Source organism: Gymnoscopelus microlampas (genome assembly GCF_963454915.1).
Source record: "Gymnoscopelus microlampas genome assembly, chromosome: 16".
Classification (NCBI taxonomy): domain Eukaryota; kingdom Metazoa; phylum Chordata; class Actinopteri; order Myctophiformes; family Myctophidae; genus Gymnoscopelus; species Gymnoscopelus microlampas.
In genome coordinates, this window is record NC_139953.1 from 525,001 (window position 1) to 547,385 (window position 22,385).

At 42.8% G+C, this 22,385-nt stretch overlaps 1 protein-coding gene across 1 annotated transcript in view; it reads right to left on the reverse strand.

The window, feature by feature from the left end:
- Window positions 1-434: 434 nt before the first annotated feature.
- LOC311062481 (photoreceptor outer segment membrane glycoprotein 2-like) overlaps window positions 435-22,385 on the reverse strand; it is a gene marked incomplete at both ends in the record, with an annotated part of 41,813 nt that continues 19,862 nt past the window's right edge. Inside the window, 3 exons of the mRNA XM_084081537.1 lie at window positions 435-680; window positions 1,277-1,523; window positions 3,442-3,595. Of these exons, the coding sequence (XP_083937663.1) occupies window positions 435-680; window positions 1,277-1,523; window positions 3,442-3,595 (647 nt within the window). The remainder of the gene's footprint in view (window positions 681-1,276; window positions 1,524-3,441; window positions 3,596-22,385) is intronic.

The following is a 22,385-nucleotide window of genomic DNA, read 5'->3' on the forward strand; positions in this document are numbered from 1 at the left end:
ACATTTCTTTTATATTACTCCTTCAGATTGTATCCAAATGTCACTTGGCTAAGATTGACATCTAAAGTTTGCAGAAGTGGCCCGTTTTTTAACAAAATGCCTCAAATCATGAACACAGTGTCCGGTTGCGGTGAAACTTTGCACGCACATTCGCACTACGTTGAGGAACAAATGCCACCCTTTTGACATTGCCCTATTATACCGCCACCAAGAGGCCAATCTTTGCAAAACTTTTTTTTTCATATTACTCCTAGAGATTTTGTCCAAACATCACGCAAATCGGTACACATTATCTCTATAGTCAGGTGATCAAGATGGACCAGATACTGTACGTCTACAAATAATTGGTCAATCTGCTGAGGTCCAACTGCCTCTGCTCCCAGCATCAACCCTCTGTATCCATGGGGGAATCGAACCCGTGAGCAACCTGGTCATCAGACAGGTTGCTGTCTGGAAGGCACTTCCTGCGGGGACGGCCCCGGGTTGGGGACATTAATGTTGGGGTCCTCGTCCACCTGGTAACACTTGCCCAGGTTCTTGATGATGTTGAAGTTGGAACGGGCCGTCTCCGCCAGGCTGTTCTCCAGGATCCAGCCGTCTGACTGAGAGTCCGGGTCTCCCAGACGCACCACGTTCTCCATTGCGGTCTGCAGGTAGCGCACACCTGTCAGGACCAAGAGCTGGTGACAGAACCAAACACACAACATCGCATTGCTTCATTTTAGATCTGCTTACTAAAAATGTAAAAAAAAAGCTGGTAATGCCTAATGTATGTTTTCCGCACGGCAGGGTTGTTTGTTTGATTGATTGATTGATTGATTGATTTTATGTGTTGATTTAAAAAAAGTCATATTTTTTTTACACCAAGGGCTTCAGTTGTTAAAACTGACAGGAAATAAAATGTCATATCCACCCTAAAGAATATTATGTATCCAATATTGACAAAGACTAAAACTATGGGTATTTTGTCTGATGGTTTTAGTTTGCTTTTCAACTGTATGTTTAAAATACAGCTTTGGTTTGTTATTTTTCTTTTTTCTTTTATTTAGTCCATTTCTTTTCTCTATTTGAGTAAATATTCTAGTTTTTATCATTTTGTTAGTTTTAGTTATAATATAACAACTAAACCAGCAAAACCACCTTAAAGATGTATCAAAACTAAACTGAAATTGACCACAAAAAGTCAAAACCAAAATACAAATTAAAACTAATGAAAAATGTAATAACCTTGATGAGTACAGTTACATTGCTATTATTGTAACTACATCTGCAGTACCTCAAACAGCCAAATGATGGAGACAATGAAGCCGATGGACTGCATGATGCCAGTGTAGTGATCCAGCAGCACTTGCCGACAGCCCCGCCGCCACAGGTTCAGCTGCTCTGATTGGTGGTGGTAGTTATAGTGGGCGGAGTTATTGGTGATGTGCTGCTGGATGCAGGGGCGGGGCGAGTAGGTGCTGCAGCAGCTGAACGGAACACCGTCTGTCAAGTACTGACCCGCCACGTTGCTATGGAGGCGACTGGACAGACAGACAGACAGGCAGGCAGGCAGGCAGGCAGGCAGGCAGGCAGGCAGGCAGACAAGAGAAGCATTTTTAATTTCACTAGAAAGAACAAAAGTCGTTCACAAATTGTACTTTAATTGTTCTTGCTTAAGCCCTATACTATTAGCCAATTTACATATCCCTATAGCCCTATACTACATAGCCAATTTACAAGCTCACAATTTGTAAGCAACCTTTTTATTTTTATTGACGAAAAAGACAAAATAAAGTAGGCTACTGACGTTATTCATTAGGACGATATCGGTCACCAGAAGTATGGACGTGTGTTTTCAATGAGTCTAACATTCATTAGAATGACAATATCGGTCACCAGAAGCAGGGACGTGTGTTTTCAATGAGTCTAAAGCTCCTTACACACCGGGGGCGATTTTTTTCATGCGAATAATACGTTTTTTTTAAAAACCTTACTAAGTCAATGCAAGCTTCCATGGAGCGAAAAAGCGAAGCGAAAAAGCGTCTTTTAATTATAATACCGGCGATATTCGCATTATCGCCGGTGTGTAATGACCTTAAAGGAGACATCCGGGCATTTTAAGTGTTATCTTTGATGTGTGGCAAATCACTCACCAACGTAGAAATGCCCATTGAGTTACTCCACAGATCCCCCTGTCGACCCCCACCGTTGGCATAATAGGAGGCGCGTGGATAGCCCAAATTCGCCTATTTTAACAAATGCAAAGTCTGTTTTTTTTCTCCTAGCACTCATTGTGGAGTCCCATGATACCCTTACAGGCGCTGAAAGTCCCGACAAGCTAACCGCTAATAACAGAACGAGCTAACGCTCGTTGCTTGTTTCTCTCCGAACCTGGCAACCTGGTGTTGCCAGGCAGAGAGACAAATAAACAGTGCAAAAATGTGTCACGATTATTTCACATCAAACTTCTATTTTGGTGAATGCCTTATTCGTATAAGTTGATGATTTTATTTGCGGTAAAGATTCAATCTTGTTTCCAAAAAATATTTACATTGCTCATAACACAATCAGCCGTTTGAATTAATGTGAATTCATAGCACAAAACATGGATAACATGGAGTTTGAAATTCAGTGGGTTTCTATAGGAGGGGGGCGTCTGATCAAATGAAAATAATATCTATAAATATCTACTGTATAGGCTATATTAAACCGAGCAACCTAAAACCTGTGGGATGCTCACAAAAGCCTGAAGAGACGTTAAACTGATCCCAGATGTGTTTTAAAGTGAAATACCCCTTTAAGCCCTATTTAGTAGTTTCTATTTTTGGTAAAGAGTTTGGTGTAAACGAGAAAAAAAGGGTTCACCTGAGTTGTAACTCAGAGTCCAGTGGTGAAAAGTAACTTAGTACATTTACTCAAGTATTGTACTTAAGTACAATCTCCACTACACAATTTCCCACAATTTTCAACTCCACTACATCTCAGAGGCAAATATTGTACTTTTACTCCACTAGAATTATTTGAAAACTTTAGTTACTAGTAACTTTGCAGATATAAATCGTAATGATATAAAACATACATTAACCACTTGAGCCCTATTTTATACCTAGGCTATTTGAAAATAGCCAATCTGCAAGCTCTGCTATTTTCAAAAATTATGGTACTTTTACTTTTGGTACTTTAACCCATTTTGAGCGGGAACCCCTTTTTGTAACTATCCTTTCAGGACGGGGTTCCTGTTGCTATGTACAGTATAACATACATCTGTTGTAATTTTTGAATAAATATTTGAGGTTTTTCAGAAAACTTAGATCAGGATTTAGAAGGCGTTTTTAGAATCGGCCTCGGGTCTAAATGGGTTAAGTACATTTTGATACCAATACTTTGGTACTTTTACTTAAGTAAAACATTTGAGTACTTTTTCCACCACTGGTAGAGTCTAGGAGAAGGAGAACTTACTCTTGGACCTGGTTGTCGCTCAGGTCCAGGTATCTGCTGCTGATCCACTGGATAGACAGCCAGTCCTTATAGCCGCTGTTCCCACAGCATTCAAACTGCATCTGCAGCACGTCCACTGTCCTCTTCAGAAAACACCGCCCTGGAGTGTCTGTGTCTACACAGGAAATGAGACATATACCACAATAAATCTATTATAAAAGCAGTGGTGGAAAGTAACTAAGTGCATTTACTCAAGTACTGTACTTAAGTATCATTTTGAGGTATTTTTTTTACTTTACCTGAGTATTTCCAATTTTCAGTACTTTTACTTCTACTCCACTACATCTCAGAGGCAAATATTGTACTTTTACTCCACTACAATTATTTGAAAACCTTAGTTACTAGTTACTTTGTAGATTTAAATTATTATTACAAAACATACAGTAACCACTTCAGCCCTATATACATTTCGCCAATTGGAAAATAGCCGATCTACAAGCTCACAATGCGACGCATTGTGAGCTTGTAGATCTGCTATTTAAAGATTTTTTTTTTGTTCTAAATTTTTATCCCACGATTTTGTAACCCCATTTATTACACCCAGTGCCAATTGTCTATGTAATCCTGGGCACTACCTTCCCTCTGCCAAACTAGGGAGGTCAGGGCCGAGCTCATGCCTCCTTCATTGCATGAGAGCGAACTGACCTTCTTGTCACCTGACAGGGGAGAGTTTCCCTGGTTGGACGTATCGTGTGGAAGGAACACGTTATTCCAACCAGTTCCTTTCCCCTCCATCAGGCGCCCCGGCTGGCCAGGGGGAGGCAGTATAGGGCTTGAGTCTACAGAGGTGCAAAGTGACTGGAGACAGTCTCCAGCCATGTCTCCAGTCGGTCTCCAGGCGTCGGGGGGGGGGCCCCCTTGTCTCCAGTCGCCCACCTCATAGACCTCCATTCACTCTCCAGTCTCCAGAGGCCCCCACACTCCTGAAAACTTCTCTCGTTTGCCTGTCCCCGCCCCCTTCACTCTCTCTGAGTTTCTCAACGGCAGCCATCTTTGTTTACATTTAGATGGACAGGAGCACTCTATGCTTTTTAATTCATTATAGACCCCCACCACCAAACAATGATGGTCCCTTGGTGCTGGTTGGGACCCAATAACATTTCGATTTTATGTTTTATATGTTTTTGATGACGTTAAGGCCTGGATTTGGACGTCTCTCTCCCAGCCAGCGTTGCCAGACTGTGGGAGAGAATCGAGCGACCTGGTCTGGGAAAACAAAACCCAAAAGAAGGGACTATATGGGCCACAGGAGCCCCACGGCTGGTCTCTTTGTGCTGGTTGGGACCCAATAAGGTTTGCATTTGATGTTTTATATGCTTTTGATGACATCAAGCCGTGGATTTTTACATCTCTGTCACAGACTCCTGTCACAGCCCTGTCGTTGCCAGGTTCTGTGAGAGAAACGAGTGACTGGGTGTGAGCCATTTTAAACCTACTGTATACATAGTCAATTTGAAAATAGCACACAACGTGTCACATCGTGACGGATTGTGAGCTTGTAGATCTGCTATTTTCAAATAAATCTTGGGGGACATAATAAAGCAGACCTGGCTGCAAACATTGATGAGAGCATATGTCAGACAGCAGCAGCAGACAGGTAAGGTGCCTTGTAAACAGACGTTTAATGGCTCCAATTGTGCTAACTAGAAGCTCGCCCCCGCTATGCGGGGGCGAGCGTCTAGCCCGCGGCCACGCCCACGTAGCGCCCGCGGCCACTTGGCAGCGCATATAAGTGGCGTAGCGTCATGAGGGCCAGTGGGGCCGTGGCTCGGTCAGTGAAGACCCTGTAGCGCGGATGATATGTGGCATAGAGGGGCAGATTGTAAATCTCCAGAGCAGAGGAAACATCCGTGGGCTACCATTGGTTCAGCGATGTGTGCGGTTGCCCTGCGGCCCCTCCTCCTCCACCAATGTGCAGTATTGAGAGCCCTGACGTCACAACATTTGGAGTGATGGGCACTGCATGGGCAAACCCAGTTAGGACCCGGCTTGGTCCCACATAAACGTGGCTAGTTGGGGCCCACGTAAGGGCCAGGTAGAAGCTACTTATAGCCCGCATGGGCATCGCAGTTAAGACCCACCTCGGCCCCACATAGAATAGCCTAGGTGGGGCCCACCTAAGGCCCAGGTAGAACACACGTATGTCCCACAAGGGCATCCCAGTTGGGACTGAAGTGGATCCCGCTGACATTGCTGACATGGGGTCCATATGGTTTAGCCCACCTTGAAACCATATGGGAACTACGCTGGCATGCTGGCTGGAATGCAAACGCTGCATCATTCCTGTAGTGTGTAGTTTGATGTTGTGTGTGTAACAGACATACCTGCAGTGTGTAGATCAATGTCCATATGAAAGTCAATGCCCAGCAGTGTTGTTTTTTTCTCCAGCAGAGTTTCTAGTGTCTCTATCTCTCTCTGGAAGAGGTTGCACATGAACTCTGCAGCCGCACTGAGGCGCTCCAACACAAACACTCTGACATTAAGCTGCTTCACACAACAAACATCAGCACCACGCTGCTGTTTGTCCAAAAGACACAGTATCTCCTCTCCCAGCCGTACAAACCCCTTTTGACACATTTGGTGTCATCCTGGATCCCACCCTCTCATTCCAATCCCACGTCAATCACATCACAAAAACAGCCTTCTACCACCTCAGAAATATCGCCCGCCTCCGTCCCACTCTATCCCAAACTGCTGCAGAAACACTCATCCACGCATTCATCACTTCCAGACTCGACTACTGCAATAGTCTCCTCTACGGTGCCACTGCAAAAAATATAAAAAAACTCCAATATGTCCAAAACTCTGCTGCCCGCCTCCTCACCAGAACCAGATCCAGAGACCACATCACCCCAGTACTCCATGACCTTCATTGGCTCCCAGTAAAACACAGAATAGACTTCAAAATACTCATCACCACCTACAAAGCCCTCAATAACCTGGCCCCCTGCTACCTCTCTGCCCTCCTCCAACGCCACGCACCCTCCCGCTCCCTCAGGTCTGGCGACGCAAACCTCCTGGACTTCCCCAAAAAAATAAAAAAACGCACCTGGGGTGACAGGGCATTTTCAGTTGCGGCCCCCACCCTTTGGAATCCACTCCCATCCCACATCAAAGCTGCCCCCACTCTTGCCGTTTTCAAAGCCTCCCTCAAAACCCACCTCTTTAGACTCGCCTTCCCTGCCCAGACCTAACCAAACCTCACTTTCGTCCTCTATGACAAGCCTTAGCCTTTTGTTTTAGCCTTTTAATGTTTTCTTTTCTTTTGTTTTCTTTTGCTCCTAATAAAATTGTTTTTAAGCTGTTTTGTAAAGCGACTTTGGGTACCAGAAAAGCGCTATATAAGTCTGATGTATTATTATTATTATTATTATTTTACCTTGTTTATCCAGCTCTCACTGACTCTCCCCTAATACAGTGGTTCTCAACCTGTCGGTGGGGACCCCCCACAGGCCAATGTTAAAATGGTAGCAGTTGTTCCTCAACATAGTGTGAATGTGCGTGCGAAGTTGACCACAATCGGATGCTGCATTCATGATTTGCGGCATTTTGTTCTAAACGGGCCACTCCTGCAAACTTTAGATGAGAATCTTAGCCAATCGGGATGGAATATGAAAAAGTAAACAGATCCGTCTTGATCACATGACTATAGAGATCATGTGTACCGATTTGCGTGACATTTAGATGAAATGGGAAGGAGAAATGTAAAGAAATATGTTGTACATAAGTGGGCCTCCTGGTGGCGCTATAAAAGGTAGATGTGAAAAAAGCAGGGCAAAGGTTTTTCCTTGACCTCTAGAGAGTGCACATACAAAGTTTTGCACAGATTGGTGCAGTTATAGGTGAAAACACAAATGGGGCTGTTATAGCACCACCATGAGGCTGATTAGAAAAATATGAAGTGAAATTTCTTCCTAGGCATAGTGGGAATGTGGGTGCAAAGGTGCACGGAAAGTGCATGCTGTGTTCATAATTTGAGGCATTTTGGTCCAAACGGAGCAGTCCTGCAGACTTTGGAAGCCATTTTGAGCCAATCAGGATGGAATATGAAACATCTGAAAGAGCCATTTTTTAAAATGACTATGGAGATGCTGTGTACCGATTTGCGTGATGTTTGGACAAAATATGTAGGAGTACTGTGAAAAAATGTGTTTTGCAAAAAGCGGCCTCCTGGTGGCACTATAACACTGGGCCATGTGAAAGAAATGGGGCAGAGGTTCTGAATTGGCATCCAGGGAGTGTGTGTGCACAGTTTCGCTGCGATCAAGCCAACGATGCGAGAGATTAGCTATCCACAGACGGACGGACAGGGGGTAAAACATACTCTTGCGCCATGCCTTTCGGCCTGGCGGAGACAATATAGAAAACGAAAGTAAAGGAAAAGGCCATGTATGCAACAAAAGTAGTCAACAAACTATACTATGAAACATTGGCCACATTGGCAAATAATTTAAGAAAGAGGCAAACATGTTGAAAATAGCCGATCTACAAGCGTACAACGCCTCTCAACGTGAGAGCTTGTAGATCTGCTATTTTCACAATATTGACTTGTGGAACGGAGTCAAACAAAATGGGGGGGTCCCCAGTTCAAATATGATTATTTGGGGGGGGGGCTGAAAAGGTTGATAACCAGTGCCCTAATCGGACCGAAATTACCTGAAATTACTTACTACATTGCCTAAACGTGCGGTGCACGGGCGGTCCTGCCATTACGTTAGTTACTGGAGTTAGTGTGGAGCTACACTGTTCTCCAGAAGCCCACAACATACACTATCCGCAATGGACTGACTGAGCAGCAATAATAACATTCGCCACACGAACGTGCATTGTTGACAAAGTGATTGCAAGGCCGCTGCAGGCATGACAGCGACGTTAGCGTTAGCTACATGCCAGCTATAACAGCTCCCTGTCCGTCGTTGCTGCGACTGACTCTGATGGCTACAGCAAACTCTCTCTGCGATGCCATTGTCTGGAAACTGATCCTGGCATGACACGACCAATGAGAGTGAGCGCTGTTGTTGTTGCTAAGATACGGTGTATGGCACATGGCGTGTCTGTCCCATAGCTTGTAGATCTCTCACACATGATTGGCGTAGGCTGCGTTGCCAGGTCTGACTGTTTGTATAAGCGATTTTGGGCTTATTTGGGTGCACTTTTGGGCTCGTTTCCATAGACCACGGCAGCGCTTATTTCTTTCCCGTGACCGATGTGGCGAAAAAGGTGCAAAACGAACCATCCGGAAGTAAATTGCGAGATGAAATATATAGCACTTTTTGATTATTAGAGAAGGAGACACATGTGAAGGTGGAAAATGAAAGGTAGGAGGTTATATAGTTTTGCATGAGCGATTTTTGTAGCAAGTTGTGAGAGAATTGGGCCACTCCTGTGGGCGGGGGGCTCAATAGAACCATTGGGGTTTGAAAGGAGACGCTCTCTGTTTGAGTGGTGAGATAGGACATAATCATTGATCATTATATACCCCTTAGTCCCTAAGGAAGACCTAATTTTTTTTATTGAATATGATTTTAAATATATTTAGCTTAGTTGAAGGGTCTTATTTGTTGAAAGGAGGAGATGCTAACAAAATGTAGCGCGTCTATTTAAAGGGCCACCAGACATGTCAACCCAAGACAGCTCGACCAGCCGCGAATTTGAGACAGCTGGACCCAAATCGACCGGGTCTGGTTGTCTGAAGTAGTAGCTCTGTGTAACCCCTAGAGGGTAGTAGAGTACAAGGTACAAGGTGACGGTGAGGGAGGTCCTGAGTATATTTATAGTATATTTAAGAGTAATTATTGTAAGCATGCTCCCCCAGTTGCATACTTTTTTTTAAGAAGTGTTTTTGTAAACCTTCTTTTCTAAATGAAATAATAATGTATGCCTTATTGTGTCTGTTTTGTCCTCCTCTCCTCTAAAATCATTTGAAAGTAGCAGATCTACACTAGTTGCCATCATTAAACACAACACAAGAGGTGAAATGAATTAAAGTAACTGTTATTTTATTTGACAAAACAGGGCAGTGTGAAACAATTTCAATGATTGAGTCTTTGTGCACTATTTCAGTCATACTATCAAAACAATTTCAATGATTGAAAAAAAGGTCAAAAATAGTAGTATATTTTTATAATTAAACTGTCTGAACTTAAAATGTATACACCATTTGATGTTCAGAGCTCATACACAGTGTTTCAGATGAAAGTTTGTATGTTATACCTTCATTCATAATGTTGGAATGAATGACAGAAAAACTGATGTTAATGTGTAGACTGAACGTCACTTTATGATGTTCTGTAAACGTCCTCTGGGTGGCTCCCTTTAGCTTCCATTAGCCTCCATTAGCTTTGTAACGAGTGCAACAAAAACACCAACACAGCCCCACACCAATACAGTCTTGAAGCTAAAGCATTCATAGAAACTTATTATAACATGGCAACTTTGCACTTTACCTGAAAAGGGGAGAATAAAGTGAGTGCAAGAATAATTGTCAGACAACACAGATTGAGGATCGCCAGGCTGAACCAATTGATAATAGACACACTGTAAGGATTTAGAGCTGAGGTAAGGAGGTGTCTAATCGCTGTGCTTGAAAGCCTTATCACATCAAGAAGACAATAGGGCTTGAGGTAAGGAGGTGTCTATCTCAATGGCTGTGCTTGCTTGAAAGCCTTTGGGCTTGTTTCACCCTGACAGACAAATAATAATTGTTTGGTAAATCAATGTACATATTATTATTATTATGTCTCTCTCTCTCTCTCTCTCTCTCTCTCTCTCTCTCTCTCTCTCTCTCTCTCGGTCCGGGTCGAATTTGGGTCGAGTTGTCGGGTCCAAGCGGGTCGAAAGCGGGTCGACCGGTCCGGGTCGAGCTGTCTTGGGTTGACATGTCTGGTGACCATTTAAAGAGGGGTTTAAAGGCTCTATGGGACAGTTCATAACATGGTAAAGCAAACAAATGTATGCTCAGATAACCTGGTGAGTTGCTGAACACAGTGGATTCATTATTAGATCAATCTGTGATGTTATAAGTGTGTACTGGGCTGCCTATAACCTGCAGCTTGGGCAAATAGCTGATAGTAGTGTAGTGTAGTAGTGTTTATAGTGGGCTGAGAGCTGCTTAAAACTAACAAACAGTCCATGATAGACACACATATCATTATTCATAGAACATCACTGATCACCATTAAAGCCTCGATGTTATATTTCATATTATTTAAAATATGTTTAGCTTTGTTTATTATATAGCAGTTTGAGGGAAAGAGCTCTAGCTCCGTTTTTGTACTGTTATTTAACATGACAGTTTAATGTTTTGTGGTCATGGGTCAAGGTGTGTTGGTCAACACATGTTTACCTCCATCTGGGGTGTGTGGGTTTGTAAACTGCTCAGTGTAACATGCATGATTTTATACAACCCAAATGCTAAATGAGGAGAAATCAAATTAGTGATTGACTGTTTCAGACAATGTATTGTATTGTTGTAGATGTTGATTCTAATCACTGTATCTGAGCTGTTTATTTATGTCTATTATGTCTATTTTTCTGGGGACCCCAGTACAGTTCATCAGTACAGTTATTTTAATAATATGATAGGGCAGTGGTTCTCAAACAGAGGGTGTCCAAATGGAACCAAATGGACCCTCACAGGTTCATTTGGTTCCATTTATACACTCTTAGAGTTAGGATTTTACAGTATAGATTGCTGTCCCAGGGGTAGAAAATGTTCAAATAGGGGTCCTTGAAATTAAAAGGTTTGACAACCACTGTGATAGGGCATACTATGCATTCATATTATTTGAGATATTGCTTGCTGATTTTGATGCTATAGATATGAACACATTTTTCTGGGGACCCCAGTACAGTTCATCAGTACAGTTATTTAACATGACAGTGTGGTGCTAAAGCTGCAGTGGAAATCCAGCTCTTACTGTGATATCTCCTGGTGTGTGTTCATATTATTTGAGATATTAAATGATGTGCAGGACTATTGGCTTTGGATTGACAGAGACAGGCAGAAAGTGTTTCTTTAATGTGTGTGTTTCTTTCATGTATTTTCCCAGACAGATTGTCCAGTCCCACACCTCCCCATCAGAATAGATAAGATTGTCCTCAAACATCTCAGCTGGCCCTCCTGGGGTGACCAGAAGAAGGCTTTCAGGGGGGCTTCCTGTGGGATCCATGTGCTTCAGCAGGACTTTATCTTTGTTAATTATGTTCATAGTTGGTCAAGGTAGACACTCACAGGTCCATTTGGTTCCATTTATACACTCTTAGAGTTAGGATTTTAAAGTATAGATTGCTGTCCCAGAGGTAGAAAATGTTCAAATAGGGGTCCTTGAAATGAAAAGGTTTGAGAACCACTGTGACAGAGGATACTTTGCGTTCATATTATTGTCTCCGGCAATAATTTAACTGTAAAATGAAAGGGTCCATTTGGTTTCATTTTATACTCTCAAGAGTTACTCAGCTGTGAGGTTTAATTTCGTTCCCAACTATCCATCATTTAGCTGGGGACCACCTGGAACCCCCTCAAGGACCACTGGTTGAGAACAACTGACCAACAGTAACAGGAAGAGTGGCCCCCTGAGAAGTGTGGGCACCTCAGTGTTGTTTAAAAAAAGAAAGAGTAAATGATGGTCTGAAATAACTTAAGGTATTTTTCAGGCCAAGGACCCCTTATCTGAGAGAGAGAGAGAGATATGCAAGGACGCTACCACAAAATGTCTTTCAGATTCACTATCATCAGTGTTTCCTTAATTCATGTTTTTTGTTTGCTTGTTTACACATGATGTTTTCTATTGATATGTTGCATTCATGTTCATGGGTATTTTCAGACATTTAACCACCTGTTGTGAGCTTGTAGATAGGCTATTTCAAATAGCTGATGTAGGCGTGCGTTATAGTGGGCTTTATAGTGGCTTTATAGTGCCCCCCCAACATACAGTATAAGTGTACACAGATACCCTGTGTACACTTATACTGTATGTTGGTATGCTGCACATTTACTCTTGAGTTTAATATATAGTTTTAATGTGTGTGTTTCTTTCATGTATTTTCCCAGACAGATTGTCCAGTCCCACACATCCCCATCAGAATAGATAAGATTGTCCTCAAACATCTCAGCTGGCCCTCCTGAGGTGACCAGAAGAAGGCTTTCAGGGGGGATTCCTGCGGGATCCATGCTTCAGCAGGACTTTATCTTTGTTAATTATGTTCATAGTTGGTCAGGGTAGTGTCGCCACTCTCAGTCACTGAGTGTGGAGCAGCACATTTCATAGTCAGGCCGAATTGACCTTTCATACTCAAGTGCTGAGAACACATATTTTGACCCTGTCCACCTTTCCTTCTTCCATCTTTGTTAAGAAGATTCCCCAAGCCCTATGTAACTTCTGTGCAATCTTCCTTTTTACTCATATTGTCTCATTGTTATATTTCTCATGTTTGTATTACATAGGAATTAGTCCTATTATTGTCATCTTTTGTATTGAATACATGTTCTACAATGTATATTAGTATCTACTTTTCATTCTTTATGGAGGAAATGTTCCATAACACCTACAGTCAGGAATGTCTTCTTTGCAAGCACATGACTTTCACTCCATTACATTTCAAATGGAAATATAGCTGCAAGCAGCAATGAGTGGTTTCGAGAATAATGGCAGACTGGCAGACTGTGACAGAGTGGCAGACTGGCAGACTGTGACAGAGTGGCAGACTGGCAGACTGTGACAGACTGTGGCAGACTGGCAGACAGACAGACTGTGGCAGACTGGCAGACTGGCAGACAGACAGACAGTGACAGAGTGACAGAGTGGCAGACTGGCAGACTGGCAGACTGTGACAGAGTGGCAGACTGGCAGACTTTGACAGAGTGGCAGAGTGGCAGACTGGCAGACTGTGACAGAGTGGCAGACTGGCAGACAGACAGACTCTGACAGAGTGGCAGACTGGCAGACAGTGACAGAGTGGCAGACTGGCAGACAGACAGACAGTGACAGAGTGGCAGACTGGCAGACAGACAGACAGTGACAGAGTGAGAGAGAGAAAGAGAGAGAGAGAGAGAGAGAGAGAGAGAGAGAGAGAGAGAGAGAGAGAGAGAGAGAGAGAGAGAGAGAGAGAGAGAGAGAGGCAGAGAGAGAGAGAGAGAGAGAGAGAGAGAGAGAGAGAGAGAGAGAGAGAAGAGAGGCAGTAAGAGAGAGAGCGAGAGAGAAGAAGTGAACATGCATTAATTAACAAAGTCATGATTTTTGTTCAGTAAATTATATTTGGACCGGTTAAATTGGGGTTTGAACCAGGGACCTATAGACTTGTGGGTAGACAGTGTAAAGGATAAGGATAATTCCAGGTCCGTTCATGAAAGTCCTTGCGGTCTTGTTTCCAATGAGGGCCTGTGAGCAATTAGGGGTTAAGAGTCTTGCTCAGGGACAAATTTCATTTCATCGACACATTTGCTGGCCTGGCCTGGAATCGTACCTGGGGCAACCAGGGCCTCTGGCTCCCTAGGTGGGCTCACTAACCACTCAGCTATGGCCACAGTACAGACTGAGCCATTGGATAGACAGAATTGGATTTCATATGTGGTAAGTTATCATACAGCATGGGTTGCTTATTATATACATACAAGCTCATAACGCGTCACATTGTAGATCGGCTGTATGTGGTTACTGTAGGTGTTGTATTAATAATTACATCTGCAAAGTAACAAGTAACTAAAGCTGTCATCTGCTGTAATTGTAGTAGAGTAGAGCAGTAAAGTAAAAGTACCTAAAAATTGTACTGTGCATGTGGCAGGTGTGATTGGTGATGAGTGAGAGCAGGTGAGAGGGGTGGATCCAATCCATGGGAATAGGGGGAATTCCAAATGATGATCACCTCAACGCATTGTTGGGGACAGGGATCGAGCCAGCGACCTATGGATTCACAGGCTGCCTCTCTTCTCATTGAGCTAAAGATATGGCCTCCCTGATGGTGTCTGTTGATATCTATAGGGTTTTCCGTCCTATAGGTTCTTCCGCTGTGAGATTGTAGATCAGCTATTTTCACAAGAAAGTATGTCATACATAAAAAACAACTACTCTCAAAAGCATTTCATGTTATTGTTTAAAAATTGCACATGTCTGAATTAACAGGGTCATGTTTTGTACAATGCAATTTAAATGTAAACTGTGACGAGTGGGGTTTGAACCATGGACCTCTGGCACATGAGACTAACAGTGTATTGATCAAGCTATTCAATGCACAGCCTTAGTCAGTGAAAAAGGAGAATCCAACAAAACAAAACAAAAGAGGGAATGAAGTACATCATACATTGAAAATAACTACTCTCAATAAGCATTTCATTTATCAATTGCATGTTTATTCATTGATACAATCATGTTGTGTGCAATGCAATTGAGTTGAAGTCTGCATGACGTGGGATTTGAACCAGCGACTCTGCGGTATCAAGGCAGATGATTAAGCCATTGGGCCAACAGACCTGTACTAGTGAAAAGGGAGTTCACACACATGACACACTTTCACGCAAATTGCTCAGAAATCCTTGTTTTAAATGTTTTTCAAACTGCTCAATATATTTCGGAATGGAAACTAGTGGAAAATAGTCGATCTACAAGCTCACAACGCGTTGCTATCTAAAAAGGTGTGAGATTGTAGATCGGCTATTTTCACAAGAAAGTATGTCATACATAAAAAACAACTACTCTCAAAAGCATTTCGTGTTATTGTCTAAACATTGCACATGTCTGAATTAACAGGGTCATGTTTTGTACAATGTAATTTAAATGTGAACTGTAATAAGTGGGATTCGAACCAGGGACCTTTGGCACATGAGACTCACACTCTACTGGTGGAGCTATCCAATACACAGCCTTGGACAGTGAAAAGGGAGAATCCAAGAAAACAAAACAAAAGGGCGAATGAAGTACGTCATACATTGAAAATAACTACTTTCAAGTATGCATTTCTCGTCATCTTTAACAATTGCACATGTATTCATTGATATAGTCATGTTGTGTGCAATGCAATTATAATGAAGTCTACCTGAGGTGGGATTCGAACCTGCTACCCTATGGTTTCAAGGCAGATGATTAAGCGATCAAGCTATTGAACCAACACACCTGAACCTGTGAAAAAGGGCCTCAAGCATGTATTTGACACAGTTTCACGCAAATTGCTCAGAAATCCTGGATTTAAATGTTTTTCAAACTGCTCAAAATTGCAGACAATCTAAGGGCAGAGCTTACTGGTCAAAGTGATACATGTGTTCCTCATGAGTCAAGGCACATGTGTAAGCAGGTTTAACGGCTGTCGGCCAAACGAGGCATGACTTTTGCCTGTTTAAAGTTTGCATTTTCAAAAAATTGCTATAGCGCCCCCCTTTGACCAATTGGAGTAAGATTGGTTTCAGTGATACTTGGAAGGACCCTCTACAATATTGCAAAGTGTCAAACAAATGTGAGTCTGCATGTATGTGTTAGGGGCAGATGAATAATTGTCATAAAAGCTGCAATTTTCATTGGCTTATAAAAGCTTAACGTTTTCACTTATGGAAAATCCGCTTGCTCACGTTTGTCGGCATTGGTCCAAAGTTCATGTGTAGACAGTTTCGTACAGATTGCTCAAAGATCCCAGAAAGCTATGGACTTTTACTGCTTTTTACTGCTTTTCATAGAATTCGAAATGGTGGGAGATCTAAAGGTCAGAGGTCAAAAGTCAAACAGTGAAAGTTGTTAGGCATGAGGAGACGCATGTGTGTATCGAAGTTTCATGGCTCTAGGTGAAACAGGGCATGAGCTGTACCTGTTCAAAGTTGGCATTTTCAATTGAGTGCTACAGCGCCACCCTTTGGCCAATGGTTGTGAGTTTCGGGTTTTCGCCGTTTGGCATAGCCCTCTACCATATTGCCGAATTTCATAAAAAGTGACCACGCGGTTAGGCCAGAACTGGCAAAACCGGCGGAAGATCATGAACTCTTACAGATGTAATAAGGCTTCGAGCCTATTGGCCTCGAAACCTTAAATATTAAACGTTTGACTCCACTACATTACTAGCAAAAATACATTCTGAATTTCAAATGTAGTGAAAATAGCCTAGTCTACAAGCTCATAACATGCTGCAGTGAGACGCATTGTGAGCTTGTAGATCAGCTTTTTTCACAAATTTATTTTTGCACATTTTTGGGGGGGAAATGTTCTGCAGTTTGGAATAAATGTTACCAAATCTATTCTGTATCCCTACAGAGACTCAACGTTATAGACGCAGACAGTGTTGCCAGGTTTTGTGAGAGAAATAAGCAACCAGGTCTATGAAAACAAGCCCAAAATAAGCCACTAGGGCAGGTTAGTCAAACTGACCAAAGTGGCTTATAATAAGTGGACATGGCAACACTAGACACGCTGGCGCATGGCTAATTTACATATTACCAAGTTAGTTTTACCTACTTCTGTTCTGTCTACCTTTCTACTCGATTGTTTTGCCCCAGACTGTCGGGACTAGAGAAATCCGTAGAATACCGAGAATGCCTTTTATAATACGATACAGGAAAAGGTACGAATTGAGGAGAAGAGGATAACAGCACTTTGAAAGTACAGAGTCAGTCACAGCATCCCCCGTCCTGCTCCCACCCCCGCCTCCCCCTGCCCCATCCACGGTGTTGAGCAGAGGGGGGTATTTCGGGGTCAGACTACCAGTGGTGAAAGTGGTTGACATTTCTTGCCGGAACTGACACGGGTCCCGTGCGCGCGCGCGAAGCGCGCGCGCGCGATTTTTTTGCGGTTTCGGGTCGAAAAATGTGCGGGTTTGGGTGGGTTTTGGTACTTTTTTTCCTTTACTTTATTTCGGTTTTAGGTTTAGGGTTAGGGTTAGGTTAGGGTTACTTTATTTAATTCTCGTTCTCATAAATAAATCCTGTCCCTGGGCCCACCCATGGCTGCACCCCTGATACACATGATGAAAACAGAGCTATATTGCCCAACTTGACCATACTGTACAATATGTACATTTTCAAAAAGCCAAAGTTTAAATGGGGCTGAAGCGGTTTATGTATGTTTTGTCATAATAATTAAAATCCACAAAGTAACTAGTAGTATTAAACTAAAGTTTTCAAATAATTGAGGTGGAGTAAAAGTATAATATTTGCCTATGAGATGTATTGGAATAGAAATAAAAATATTGCAAATTGGAAATACTCCAGTCAAGTAAAATTACCTTAAAATTATACTGAAGTACAGTATTTGAGTACATGTACTTAGTTACTTTCCACCACTATCAGCATTAGATAAGATGAATTACTCACCTTCTGAAAAGATGAAAGAAAACACACTTTTGTTCCATAGCCCCACATTGTCTTGGTTTCAGAGATCATGGTTGTAAATATGTCGAACTTTTGCCACAAAGTATTTATATTCCATAATGTCCCATGACCCACGTCCGTGTTTACATTTTTTGACGATGCACGTTAGTGTGGAGCTGTGTTCCGTGAGCAGAAAGCTGTCAAGTGGCCTCCAGAAAATAAATCTGGTTTCCTTTCAAAACGATGTGCATTTCAGAATAAGAGTTTTTTTAAAACTCTATCCTTGTTTTGTTACAATTCAACACACGTTTTATTTTGAAATCATACTACTGGAAGTAGAAGTACCCAGGTAGCCTAGTTGAAACTACTTAACTTCACGCGAAAGCAACAGTTTATGCGGAACGGGGGGAGAAAAAAAAAAGAAGTCAGGGGAAATCACGGATCTGTGAGAGTGTCCCGTCGTACGCACAAATTAATGAATGGTTGTGACGCCCTGTATGTTAATCTGACGTTAGTAGATTGTTTTATTCTTGAACATGGCCATGGGTCTCCTGGCAGGTTATTTAATATGGGATTTTCACAGCTGCCTTTGACTTTTTCTTAACGGAACGGCGTTCCGGGACCGAATCTTTTACCGGAACGCCGTTCCGGACCGTTCCGGCCCACTTTCACCCCTGCAGACTACTTATAGGGAACCTGTAAGATTCCAAAGAGTTCAGTTGTCGGAGATTTTCAGATAAAGTAGCGAGTTGTGCACTTGTGCTTATTAAAATTTATGTCAGTAACTGAAACGGCGTTACCGAACTGGAAAAGATTAACAAGTTAGTTAACACGTTTAGTTAGTTACCTTGTTACTTTATAAAGAGTTACTACCAACACAGGTAAGCATAATTTGATATGTGGTCTGACTGCATGTTTTAATTTCATTGTGGTTCAAGCATAGGCTTAGTTATTTTCTGAACAGACCGTGTCTTAATTAGGCTATGATTCACAAAGCATTATTTTGGGAACAAATTAGGCCATGTAGGCTACAGTAGCCATATGGGTGAATCTAGGCCTACTGTCGTAATTACGATGCTCAGTCTCAGTGGTTTTCAAACCTTTTCATATCGACAACGACCATTATTTAGTCAGCAGAGAGCCACGGACCACCATTTATTGAGATTTAGCCTTTCAGACTTAAAACTTATTAACAAATATAATGTTATTGTCGCATGTGGCAGCGGTGGCCTAGTGGTTAGAGGGGCGGCCTTGATACCGGAAGGTCCCTAGTTCGATTCCCCAATTCATCACATCAATCATGAATCACCGCTGAATAGCCCTTGAGCAAGGCTTCCATGCAGGGTCCGGCTGGAAACAAGCTTCGTACTTAGTCCGACACCCTGGGTAAACAACTAACTTTGCTTTGCTTTATGACGCTCGTCTGACACAAGCCTCATGGCGCTGAACATTTACAACCAGTGCATCTACATAAACGTTCAGATTTCAAATGTGAAGTGCTGACCCTAAAGCCACAGATGTTACAAGTTAAAGCGCATGGGTCTAAGTACCCGTATATTCCGTATTGTTTAATAATGTATCAGACTGCAATACACCTCCCAAACGATAGGGCGTGTAGTTGAAAGCGTATGGAGAGAATTCGAAGAAAATGGCCGGCGATCGGATTAAAAAGCTTTTTATTGAACAATACGGAAAATACGGGTATTTAGACCCGTGCGCTTTAACTTGTAACATCTGTCGCTTTGGGGTCAGCACTTTATATTAGAAATCCGAACGTTAATGTAGATGTACTGGTTGTAAATGTAACATTTTCAAAACACAGGAACAAGTAGCGCCATGACTGTCGACAGTCATGTTTCGTGGCTATGTTGGATACGACTTTGTCCACAATTCCAGCCACGCTGTATTGATGTGGTAGAGAGATAACAGGCAAACACTCATCAAAATAACAATTATTCAACATTTCTCTAATTGAGTAAACTTTTAAGTAAGTAATTCAGATGTTTAACATTAATTTAACTATTGAGAGTGTAAAATGAAAGGGTCCATTTGGTTTCATTTTACACTCTTACTTACTCTTACTCATCTGTAAGGGTTCATTTGGTTCCCAACTATACATAATGAGCTTGTAGATCGGCTATTTCGGGCTAATATTCACCTCAGAACAGGGATGCTAGGGTTCAAGTGGTTAATGTGAATAAAAATGAAAAGAAGAAGGTTCCCATCACACACTGACTTGACAGACCAGCTGTAGTAAGTCTGAGGACCCCCTTGGGCCTAGGGGTCCCGGACCCCAACACATTCACAAATGTGTGTGTGTGTGTGTGTGTGTGTGTGTGTGTGTGTGTGTGTGTGTGTGTGTGTGTGTGTGTGTGTGTGTGTGTGTGTGTGTGTGTGTGTGTGTGTGTGTGTGTGTTTGTGTGTGTGTGTGTGTGTGTTGTTTGTTTGTGTACGTGCAAGGAAGCAGATTGAAAGTCACACATCATGGCAATGCCAGTGATCCGGGTGATGGACAAACATGTACCTGAGAGCCACCAACAGGCCATATTGCAATCTACGAATGCCAGCAAGCCTTATAGGTATAAGGTAAACAAAAAGTCCTTCCCCACACCTCCGCCAGAGCTGTTGCTGGAGTCCACAGCCATCCCCTATGCTGTGCAACTGCTACATGCTGAAGGCATCCCAGCACCAACACGCCAGCAATGCCTGGGAAAGATGGTGCTTTCGTTTGGAAAGTACTTGAACCCCACATTCCACTGGCTTGTCGAGAACGACGTGGGCTACATGCAGTAGTAAGTGCACATTTAATTTCAAATACAAATAATTGTAATTACAGCTTTAGTGTTTTAATTCGATTACTTCTAGATACAAGGATATGGTTATCATCATCTCTCAACAAAATGTGTGCACAAAGGTAACACAGCAATAATGTCATTCGTTATTAATGCTATAGTTAAAGCTTTATTATACTATGTTTAGAGTCTTGTGGACAGTCACAGGAGAGAATCACAAACAACACGAAACATAAACCTGGAGTGGCTCAAGAACTATCTGGCAGAATACGCAGAAAGCTTCCCACAGGTGGCACGTACCCTTCTGCACAATATCGATAGATGCATCTACGGCCAGGAAGGGTTTAAGAGCGCCACATTCCTGGAAATGTGGAACTTGTACAGACTGTACCCAAGACTGACAGATATGCCAGATGACTACTACAATCAGCTTGAGAAGGAGAGAATCAATCAAGCGTTCTCCTCTGTACAGCGGTGGTTGAATACAAGGTCAGGCAAGATAACCAGCCTACTAATGAAGAGGTTCCAAAAATATATAATTGACAAAATCAAAGAAGTAAGTTGTATGAAGCACACACAACAGATTTTCAGTGACACAAAATATTATGTGTTATATGTCAGATATAATAGAATTATCTAGGCCAGAGGCTCTCAAAATTCAAAATTTCAAGGTTTCCCCTTACTGTCAGAGTTACAGACCTGTAAGGGCTCAATGTAGTCCCCCCTAAAGGAACCCAGAGAGTCCCTGGAATACACTTTGAGGAAACTTTTGTTTTTGTTATCTAGGAACCTCCTCCCCAGCCACCCTCCACTTCTACCTCGACCAGGTCACCACCACCAGATCCCTCATGGATGGATGATGAGATAATTCGGTCTGTCAGTTTGCCTGACGAAGGTAATTGCACACACTTAGAAGCTTACTAACATTTTTCACCAGCAAGAATTTCTTTCTTTTTCTCGCATTATGCTCCTCATGTTCACCTCATTATTGATTACAAATCTAGACTTTTTATTCTCTCCTGTGCCATCCACAGCTACAGTGTCCGCCATCACAACCTCCCAGGCTACATCACAACCTCCTGCCACGTCTGCCTCAACCAGGTCCCAGCTGCCCTCCACTTCTGCCTCAACCAGGTCCCAGCTGCCCTCCACTTCTGCCTCAACCAGGTCCCAGCTGCCCTCCACTTCTGCCTCAACCACGACCAGGTCACCACCGCCAGATCCCTCATGGATGGATGATGAGATGATTCGGTCTGTCAGTTTGCCTGACGAAGGTAATTGCACACACTTAGAAGCTTACTAACATTTTTTCTTTCTTTTTCTTGCATTATGCTCCCCATGTTCACCTCATTATTGACTACAAATCTAGACTTTTTATTCTCTCCTGTGCCATCCACAGCTACAGTGTCCGCCATCACAACCTCCCAGGCTACATCACAACCTCCTGCCACGTCTGCCTCAACCAGGTCCCAGCTGCCCTCCACTTCTGCCTCAACCACGACCAGGTCACCACCGCCAGATCCCTCATGGATGGATGATGAGATGATTCGATCTGTCAGTTTGCCTGACGAAGGTAATTGCACACACTTAGAAGCGTACTAAAAGGTTTTCTTTCTTTTTTTCACATTGTGCTCCTCATGTTCACCTCATTATTGATTGCAATTCTAGAATTTGTATTCTCTCCTGTGCCATCCACAGCTACAGTGTCCGCCATCACAACCTCCTCGGCTAAGTCACAACCTCATGCCACCTCTACCGCTACAAGGTCACAGCCGCCTGCCTCCTCTTCCTCGACCAGGTCACTGCAGTCCACTGTGCCATCCTTGGAGGCG